Below are 10,626 nucleotides of genomic sequence, written 5' to 3' on the forward strand. Positions count from 1 at the left end.
GCTGTGTAGGAGGGCAGTGTTCAGGAGGGAAGGGACCAGGGAAGGGGCGGAGTCCGGTGGCCGCACGCGCTCCCCTCTCGGGGCCGGGAGCGAGTGGCGGCGGCGTCTCTTGCGCGGCTTCGTCCATCTTCGGAAATCCCGGCGCTTCTGGGGGATTCGGCGGCCCGGCATCCTGGCTCGTCAGCCGCCTAACGGGTGCGGCAGTCCTCCTCGACGCTCCCTTCCTGGACCCACGAGGACACCAGCGTGCATGCACGGGGGAGAGACCGGTCTCCCGAGGAGAGGCGCGTTCGGCATTTAACGGCGGCGGTGATGAGGCTCTATTCACGTCAGGTGCGCCTCATCACACGCCGCCAGCCCTGGCTGTTTCAGCGCCCCTCCTCTCTCACACACCCACTCCCGTCAGGAGCCTGGTGAAGGGCGGCGAATATGGGACGGGGTGGTGATGATGGACAGGGGGGAGGCAGCCGACTCGTCACAATATATATATATATATATATATATATATATATATATAAATATGTATATGTATATATATACAAATGTAAAGTGTACAAACACACACACACACACACACACACACACACAGACATTCATACTGAGAGAGAGAGAGAGATAGACTATACAGTTGGGCTGAAACCAGCGCTGAAGAATATCAGAAAGAACTTAGCAGCCAAAAAACAGAAGCACTGGTACAGATCTGGCCACTGATGTTGCATCAGCATACTGATTTAATTAGCCCTACTAAAAGTAAATTAAAAAGCAACAAATTGAGTGATGCCAAAGTGCTCATTCATGCATGCACTGTAAAACCAGATAAGTTAAAAATAGATCAAATTAAAATTAAAACTGATTACATCAAAACTTTTAAGTTATTTTAACTCAATTGGATAAGTTAAAGAAACATCCTTTTTGTAATTAAATGTTACCAAGTCATTTTAAATGATATTAACTTAATCTTGCATGTTACTATTACATTATTGATCAAGTTAATTTTTCATAAAGACTACCTTTTAAAGCTTTGTTCAAACATTGAGGAAACTCTACTGACAAAAGTTCATTTTTAAGACTCAGCACTCTGGTTCTCAGATTCCCATCCTCCAGACCCATCACGAGTTTCTGGGTAAAGTCAAATGGATTGTCCAGCTCTTTTGGGGAACGTAGATCCAAGGCGTATGTTAGTCCAAAAAGCATGACAAATGCATGAGCCGATGTGGGGAAATCGTTTACTAGGTTACCCAAGGTACAATTTCAGTCTTCTCTGAGCCGAAGAACATGGCAACTGTTGAACTGTCACTAACGGAGAGGAAACGAAGGGATAAATCATCAGCGTCTGGTTCATCAGATTGTTCTACCTGAAGACAAAAACAGAGTAATGTTACTCTAAACTTCCAAAGGCTGAATGCTAATAAGCGACATATGTTTACATCTACCCCAAACCATCATATCCCACACAATCCTTCTGTCACTCCTATTTGCACTAATATTTTGGATCAGTTTGAACCTGTAACTTTGTCTTTTTTGCAAGATATCGTAGGTCATCTTAAACCATCTGGATCTGCCCTGGATTTTCTTCCCCCTAAGTTTTTTAAAGAAATATTTGAGGTGATTGGATCTAATGTTCAAATGATTATGGACACTTTCCTTGTGAATGGGTTTGTACCAGACTATTTAAAACGCCCAACTTAGATCCAACAGTTTTGTCAAATTTTAGGCCAGTTTCTACCCTTTCTTTTATGTCTAAGATTCTGGAGAAAATATTATTTCATCAACTGCAGAGCTTTCTGAACGGAAACAACATTTTTGAAGCATTCCACTCAGGTTTTAGAAAATACAATCTAAATCTTCCATTGATATGAAAGCATTTTAATCTATGCATTTCTGCATGTCCTCTATATGCGCTGTTCTTGATGAGTGCGCATGTGCCTAAATGCCTAAAGGAAGCCCGGAGTATGATGTTAGAGGGAACCCGCGATGAATCAACCATCAAATAAGCCCAAAATAAGACTGCTTTTGATGAGAATTATTTTTCTGATAGCGTCTGATAGTTTAATACATAAAACAGCCTATATTAGAATATCTGTTTAAAATATAGCCTAACTAAGAAAGAGTTTATTACTGTTGTAATAAACTGTTGCTTTGTTTTCTTTTGTGTTGGTTTTATTTACTTTTTAATATTCATCTCTTGTTCTAAAAAAATAAATAATTTGTGATAAATATTTTTTTTAAATAAATAGTTTGTGATTACAGTTATGTCTTTTAGTGGTGACTTGTAAAATTTCTGCAAATTTATGTATAATAATTAGCAAAAGCAAATAATTCAAAATATATCAGACAACAAAAAAAATAAATACAAAAATACAGAGTTTTAATCTATTTTAGAATGTTTAAATATATATTCACTATATATATATATATATATTAAAGTTGTGAGGAAGAAGTTGAAACATGAAGCAAAATGGACTTGAAATTGAACTGAAAATGAATGAGTCCCTATGGACCTCTGCTGGATATATGTGGTCATTGCACATTCTTTCTTTATCTATAATATCTTAAGTTCCCTATCAAGGGAACTTCGAACTGCGTCCTCTAGAGGTCGCTATGGGGAACTCCATCTACGTGACCCGTGTCTGAAGCATATATACAAAAACGCCAAATATTGGCCGGCGACAGCCTATGACGTCACTCCCGGTGAGACCACAGTATAAAAGGGCGCCGGGAGAAAGCGTCATCCTCTTCTTCATCTTCAATGACTGTTTTGTTTGAAGCGTGCATCTGACGAGGTAAGTATGCTTTACTTTTGTAATGGCGAGCACTAGCAAGGCGTTTGAGAGATGCGTGCATCCGTATCCACGTTATCTGATGCTTGATGACTCACATGATCTTTGCGTCTTTGGTTTGCGCGCTGCATGTACTGCGAGCGTTTTTTCTAAAAGCTCCGCTCTCGTCTGTCTCTCTTTTCGAGGAAAGAGGAGCAGCCGCCTGCTTCCCGCGGTTCAGGACCCTCCGCTGCTGAAGCACGGAGGAAAATGAGCTCTTGGGGTTTGCAGGTGGTTCTCGCCAACGAGTTATAGAAGGGATTTTCCTTCTCGCGCTCGTCTGCCGCGAGCGAGGGCGAGCTGTTGGATGACAATGACGCGATTTCGCTGACGTCATCTGAGAAAAAGGAAAAACGCTGGAATGTTCAGATTCGCTGGTATGTGTGTTTTATACCATTCGAACTAACCTTCTTCCAGTACTGCAGGCTGGTATCAGGTGTAGTGCTGAGCAACTTTATTACAATGCTTTGGCTCTGAGGAGCAGCATTTTCTAGTCTGGCCCTTTTGTTCTTCAAACGAGGCCATGATAGGTGCATAGAGGTTTAGGTTAGAACTGCTCACCCTTATTAGGGTTTTAAGCAGCAGTTTCCCTGACCCCTTGTTGCCTTCTGTTCAGCTACCTATTACCCTGATACTATTTCCAGCAGCTTGTTCGGGTTGTTAGGTATCCCTCGGTTTGTAGGTCGAGCTGGCTTTGCTCCCCTCGCCTAGAATATGGAGGGTTATTTATGAGCATGCCGCTCCCTCCTGAGTGTCTGAGCTCTCATGCTGAGAGTAGATTCTCCGCTCTCTAGAGTTTTATCATGGTAGAGCTAGTTTTTGCTCCCCTCGCTGTTGAGGATCACCTTGAGTATACTGCTCTCGTATGAGTGTGTGAGTTCCCTCTTTTGCTGTAAGTAGAGTTCCGCTCCCAGAGCTTTGTTACTTAACAAGCTGATCCTCGTTGCTGCTGTACCCCTCCGAGCTCTACCCTGTTGGTCCAGCTGGCATTGCTCCCCTCGCTATAGAGGGTTGCCTATGAGCATGCCGCTCCCTGCTGAGCGTCCGAGTTTCCTCTCATGTGAGAGTCGAGTCTCCGCTCTCAGAGCTCCGTTATTCAGAAACCTCAGCACGTCAGGCCTTTCTAAACTAGGCCTCCTTGTCAGGTTGCTCTCATAGTTGGTCGAGCTAGCATTGCTCTCCTCACTTTAGAGGGTTATTTATGAGCATGTTGCTCCCTTTCTGAGCTCTCTTTGTTGGGTGAGCTGGCATCGCTCCCCTTATTTAGAGGGTCACTTATGAGCGTGTCGCTCCCTTCTGAGTGTCTGAGTTCCCTCTCATGTTGAGAGTTGAGTTCTCCGCTCTCCAGAGCTCTTTCTTGGTAGAGTTAGCATTGTTCCCCTCATTTAGAGGGTCTTCTATGAACATGCTGCTCCCTCCAGAGAGCATCTGACAATACGGTTTCTAAAATCCATATTTGGTAAGTGCGCACGCTAGTCTCTGTGAAAACCACGCTGTGGTAAAATCGCACACCAAGTGTTTTGCGGTCTTTTCTAAAATCCTGTATGGTATGGGTTACGCGCTGCGGCTTCGTGCCCATTCTTTGAGTTGGTTAGGCCCGTTTCTCCTTGGGCCCCACTCTACTTATATATGTGCTGAGTATCCTCTCTGTCTTGGTGCCGCTCCCTTATGACCGTCTGAGTTCCCTCTCATGCTGAGAGTTAAGTTCTCCGCTCTCCAGAGCTCTTTCTTGGTAGAGCTAGCATTGCTCCCCTCACTATGGAGGGTCTCTTATGAGCATGCTGCTCCCTCACGAGCTCTCGTTGTTGGTCGAGCTGGCATTGCTCCTCTCTCGATAGAGGGTCACCTATGAGCATGCTGCTCCCCCCAGAGAGCATCTGATACAGAGAAATGTTATTTAAATCCATGTTATGGTAAGTGCACATGCTAGTCTCTGTGCATTTTTCTAAAAACCACGCTGTGGTAAGATCGCACACCAAGTGTTTTGCGGTCTTTTCTAAAAATCCTGTATGGTATGGGTTACGCGCTGAGGCTTCATCCCATTCTTTGAGTTGGTTAGGCCTCGGTTTTTACCTTAGGCCCCACTCTACTCATGTATGTGCTGAGTATCCTCTCATGCTGAGAGTTGAGTTTTTCCGCTATCCAGAGGTTTTCGCTCTTCAGAGCTATGCCTTGGTAGAGCTAGCATCGCTCCCCTCATTTGAGGATCACTTATGAGCATGCTGATCCCTCTAGAGCATTTGGAGAATAGCATTTTCAAATCCATGATTATGTTAAGTGCGCACGCTAGTCTCTGGGCACTTTCTGAAAGCCACGCTGTGGTAAGATCGCACACCAAGTGTTTTGCGGTCTTTTCTAAAAATCCTGTACGGTATGGGTTACGCGCTGAGGCTTCGTCCCATTCTTTGAGTCGGTTAGGCCCCAGTTTTCACCTTGGGCCCTACTCTACTCACGTATGTGCTAATATCCTCTCATGAACTGAGAGTTAAGTTCTCCGCTCTCTAGCTCTGTTTTTGGTAGAGCTAGCATTGCTCTCCTCTTTATAGAGGGTTACATATGAGCATGCCGCTCGCTTCTGGGCGTATGAGTGCCCTCTCACGTTGAGAGTTAAGTTCTCCTCTCTCCAGAGCTCTGTCTTGGTAGAGCTGGCATTGCTCCCCTCGCTATAGAGAGTTACTTTTGAGCATGCTGCTCCCTCACAAGCTCTCTTTGTTGGTCGAGATAGCATTGCTCCCCTCTCTTAGAGGGTCACTTTTGACTATGAGCATGCTGCTCCCTCCAGAGAGCATCTGATAAGAGAGTTACGTTTTTTAAAGCTAGAACATTTGGAGAATAGAAATTTCAAATCCATGATTATGGTAAGTGCGCACGCTAGTCTCTGGGCACTTTCTGAAAGCCACGCTGTGGTAAGATCGCACGCCAAGTGTTTTGCGGTCTTTTTCTAAAAATCCTGTATAGCATGGGTTACGCGCTGAGGCTTCGTCGCATTCTTTGAGTCGGTTAGGCCCCGGTTTTCACCTTGGGCCCCACTCTACTCACGTATGTGCTAGTATCCTCTCATGAACTGAGTGTTAAGTTCTCCGCTCTCTAGAGCTCTGTTTTTGGTAGAGCTAGCATGGCTCCCCTCGCTATAGAGGGTTACATATGAGCATGCCGCTCCCGTCTGAGCGTCTGAGCCCCTCTCATGCTGAGGGTTAAGTTCTCTGCTCTCAAGAGCTTTGTCTTGGTAGAGCTAGCATGGCTCCCCTCGCTATAGAGGGTTACTTTTGAGCATGCTGCTCCCTCACGAGCTCTCTTTGTTGGTCGAGCCGGCACTGCTCCCCTCGCTATAGAGGGTTATCTATGAGCATGCTGCTCCCTCCAGAGCATTTGAAAAGAAAAATGTTTATAAATCCATGTTATGGTAAGTGCGCACGCTAGTCTTTGTGCACTTTCTGAAAGCCACACTGTGGTAAGATCGAGTGTTTTGTGGTCTTTTCTAAAAATCCTGTATGGTAAGGGTTATGCGCTGAGGCTTCGTCCCATACTTTGAGTCGGTTAGGCCCCGGTCTCCTTGGGCCCCACTCTACATATGTATCCCCAGTGATACTATTTGAACGGGGGCTACTACTAAGGATCTGTTGATACAGTTCCTTCAGCGAGCTCTTGAGCAAGCAGTAGCCCCTGGGTGACAGGCCAGGCTTAGTTACTATCCTAAGCGCTTGGTCGTATCCCCTTAAAGGAATCCTTCTTTCTGATTCCAAGCCTTGAGTTTTACCCTAGGTCCAGGAGGTCCGGCCTCTATCAGGTAAGTTCCGGGGTATGAAACTCAGGCCTTTGGCCGAAGGGGATAATGTCACTGACAGCCGTCAATTCATCCCAGGGACAACTCCTTTATCTTTTGATAAGAGTTGATGCTTAGTGCTCACCTTTGGAATGGCATGCACTTCCCTCAGCATGGCGGCGTGGGTATATCGTTCCCCATAGCGACCTCTAGAGGACGCAGTTCGAAGTTCCCTTGATAGGGAACGTCTCAGGTTACGTATGTAACCATGGTTCCCTGAGAGGGAACGAGACACTGCGTCCTCTAGACTTTATGCCATGCTTCGGATGCATCTTCAGACGAATAAGTGGATGACGCTTTCTCCCGGCGCCCTTTTATACTGTGGTCGCACCGGGAGTGACGTCATAGGCTGTCGCCAGCCAATATTTGGTGTTTTTGTATATATGCTTCAGACACGGGTCACGTAGATGGAGTTCCCTATAGCGACCTCTAGAGGACCTCTAGAGGACGCAGTGTCTCGTTCCCTCTCAGGGAACCATGGTTACATACGTAACCTGAGACGTTTTCAAGCACATTCATGTCATCCTCATATAGCCTGCAATAAATGGACAGACCCCAACATTGGCCAATCACAGCACATAACTTGTAAATTCTGTAGGCATCCAAATACATTACTCATCATTAACTAAGCATTAGCTTCTCAAGACTTCATCATGTGTGTGGCCCCTCAACTAAAGTGGTGACTTGGTCCTTTTATATATGGATAAACGGTGTGTTATTAATGATGGCATAATTGTGCAATGACATGAATATGAATATGAACATGAAAGTTTAAGCTTTTGCACACAATGTACGGTGGACACAAAAAGACTTTGATCTCAACTTTCTGCTTTATTCTTGAACAGCAACCCAGTTCTTAACACAGTTAAATCAACAGAAATGCACTGTAAAAAATAAAAAGTTGAGTTAACTTAAATTAAGGTAATTTGCTGCAAAGCAATTTTGAGTTTACTCAACTTCCGTATTTAAAGTTATGCCAAATCATTGTAAAAAGTTGATTGAAACTGCTAGTTTAAGTTAGGTATACCTTCTTCAGTAAGCACATCAAACTAGTCATCATGAGTTTGTTTAAAGTTAAAAAGGGGGTTGAGTGAACTTTAAGAAACGAGTAGGGAGAACTCAAAGAACTCAAAAAAGCTTTGCAGCAAATTACCTTAATTTTTTAAGTTGGTTCAACTTCATTTTCTTCTTTTAGTTTACAGCTGTAAATCTTGCATTCAAACTTCTTCCACAGATTCCTGTATGGCCTTCATTTTAAAAATCAAACACAGATTGCAAACCATACTGTAAACACAATAAAAAAAGACTCATTTTTACAGAAAAATATTTATTTGACAATTCTGCCAAGCGACACATTTTCTGTCAGCATGCAATGCAAAAATTGGACTCCGATATAGTTCTACGCCACTCATCAAAATAAATAAAAAAAATATATAAAATAAAATTTAAATAAAATGAAAGGCAAAAAGAGAGGCAAAAATTCTAATTCTTCGCCTTCCTCATGATCAGAAGATCGGGCAGTTTTTTTATGTACAATTTTCATTTAATCTCGTAATGGAGAAGTCAATCTCTCAGGTTGTTTTATATTAAAGGTTCAGCTTTTATTTGTAAAATGCTTAAATACCAGAATGGGTTGAATTTCTAGTTAATTACAGAATAAAAAACAAAAAAATGTAATTAGGTTTTAACTAATGTATTGATATAAATAAATATATTTTGTATTTTTTAAGCTTCAAGGGTGCGCAAGTCTGTGTTGTTCGTATCATCGCAGGGGAAGGAGCACTCGATGGAGACACGTCTGATGTTGATTGTTCCAGAGCTGCAGCCGCCTCTCGCAGCAGCTGAGAGATTGACTTCTCCATTACGAGATTAAATGAAAATTGTACATAAAAAACTGCCGATCTTCTGATAAACACATTTTACGTAAACCCATTGAACGCATGGTCCGCCAAATGCGGTTGACTGTGAGTGACGTCACACGCCCCATAGCATAATCCCACCCTTGACACTGATTGACAGGTTTCCGTGTAAGGTGATAAAGATAAAGCATACTTCATACAATTGTTAATTTTAATGGGGAAGTTTCATATTCATAAAATGAAGTGGTCAGGCTCCAAACCAAACGTTTCTCATTTTATAAACAATTTCAAGCTGTATTGTAAAGTCCTGTGTAATTGCACAAATAAAAAGGCTATTAGAACTCATAATATTGTAAGCAGGTATGCTATTGTATAAAGTGAGCCCCCCCCCAAAAAAAAGAAGTTTGTAATTTTATTTATTTGTCTATTATATTTTGTTACTGTCCTCTGGCACTGTTTCATTATATTAATGTTGTTCATCTTTTTCTATGTTTCTTTTACGTTTGAATGTTTCTCGTTGTATTGTTCTGATGTAAGGCATAATAAAAAAGAAAAAAGGTTTCCGTGTAAGGCATCGGAAATGGAAATACAAAGGGAATTGCGATTCCATTTGAGTTTTGGCTGGCTACATACGCGACGCTGAGAAAGTGAAAAAGCAGACGTGGTAATTGAAATTGCTATTTAAATATGACTGGGTCAATACTCGTAAGATATGGGAAACACAGATGCAAACGGACTTTGCATTTCCATTTTAAATTTGGCAGTCACTGTGCGTTCGCTTAAACGAAAATGCGCGATTTGCATTTGCGTTTGGATTATGTCACATTTTATGCGTCCACAAATTGAAAACGCAATTGCAAATACAATTTGCAATTCCGTTTGAATAATGTCCGGAATATCATTCCATACAATCAAGTATTACAACTGTTAAAAGAAAACTTGAAAGTCATAAAACCTTACATTAAAACTCAAAACTGTCTTTAGCATATGTTGTACTGTTATACAGCTACTGAACAAACAGGAACAAATCAGTACTCGCACCTTTGATTAGCCATATGAACTGCAGCTACTTAAACTTTATTTGTTTTTGAAGGACTGGACTCTTGCAGAGCACTGGGGGTCAAGGCCAATAAACACTTTCTGAATTGTTTCAAAGGTGTATTTTAGTTTTTTAGGATAGCTAATGTTGAGGGCATAAATCAAGCCAAATAGGAGAGCAACAGCTGTAGGGAGGTCTTGCACATTATCCAGCACAACTTGCTCCTCTAGAACTACAGACAGCCACCTTACATTTGGGTTTGAATGGATGGTGGCAACGTCATCTTCAACGACAGTTAAGACCCCCATCTTCATCCCTTTTGTGCAAGTGTCTTCTGGGTCTGTGTCCTGCAGTAAAAAGACAGACAGAATCAAAACCCATTTTTTAATTGATTGAATTCTGCTGGACCACAAAGAGCTTTTTATATTGTTTGATATAGAAAATCACACATGCTGTAATTTTCCATTGTGTTTGCTTGGATATAACACTTTAATTTGTGCTGTCAGACACATCACACAGAAGCATGTGACTAGGATTATTCAATAAATAAATTTTTGCCAACACTTTGTCTCCTCCATTCTACTCTTTCCCCTGCCGTTTGGCTTATAGAACAGTTAGCAGATTAGTTTCGGACACCAGACAAAAGCATATGCTGATAACAGACTGATAACACACACTTACCAGGCAAGACTTCAGGATGTTTCCAGACTTTTCCCTCATAAACAAAGGTAGACCTTTGAGAGCTGTAGCTTTCCTCTGAGCAAGCACATCAGAAGCCTGAAAGACACAGAACAAGTTATATGCATATTATATTCAACCAAAACCTTAGGGCTTACCTTTAACGGGCCAATATTATGCTCATTCACAGGTTACAAATTTTACAATATGTTTACATGATTTGACACTAAGTAATTACTTAAGTTGCTGAATAATTACTTGATCAAGTTGGTCTAGGAGGGTCTTCATTTCATCTCCATAGGCTCCACCACGTGATCGGTACAACATGATCATCTTTGATGCGTATTCATCCAAAGAAGACAAAAAAGCACTCTTCAGGTTGGATTGTGTAATTCTGTAAAACTCGGC

The 10,626-nt window shown here is 42.3% G+C and overlaps 1 protein-coding gene across 1 annotated transcript; it reads right to left on the reverse strand.

The window, feature by feature from the left end:
* Nucleotides 1-8,940: 8,940 nt before the first annotated feature.
* Nucleotides 8,941-10,626, reverse strand: LOC306884698 (uncharacterized protein). Its single transcript, XM_079440812.1, has 3 exons — nucleotides 10,477-10,626; nucleotides 10,222-10,317; nucleotides 8,941-9,887 (listed from the first exon to the last, which is right to left on the reverse strand). The coding sequence occupies exons 1-3, from the start codon at nucleotides 10,549-10,551 to the stop codon at nucleotides 9,579-9,581; spliced, it is 480 nt and encodes a 159-aa protein (XP_079296938.1). The 5' UTR covers nucleotides 10,552-10,626; the 3' UTR covers nucleotides 8,941-9,578.

Source organism: Barbus barbus (genome assembly GCF_936440315.1).
Source record: "Barbus barbus genome assembly, chromosome: 18".
NCBI lineage: Eukaryota > Metazoa > Chordata > Actinopteri > Cypriniformes > Cyprinidae > Barbus > Barbus barbus.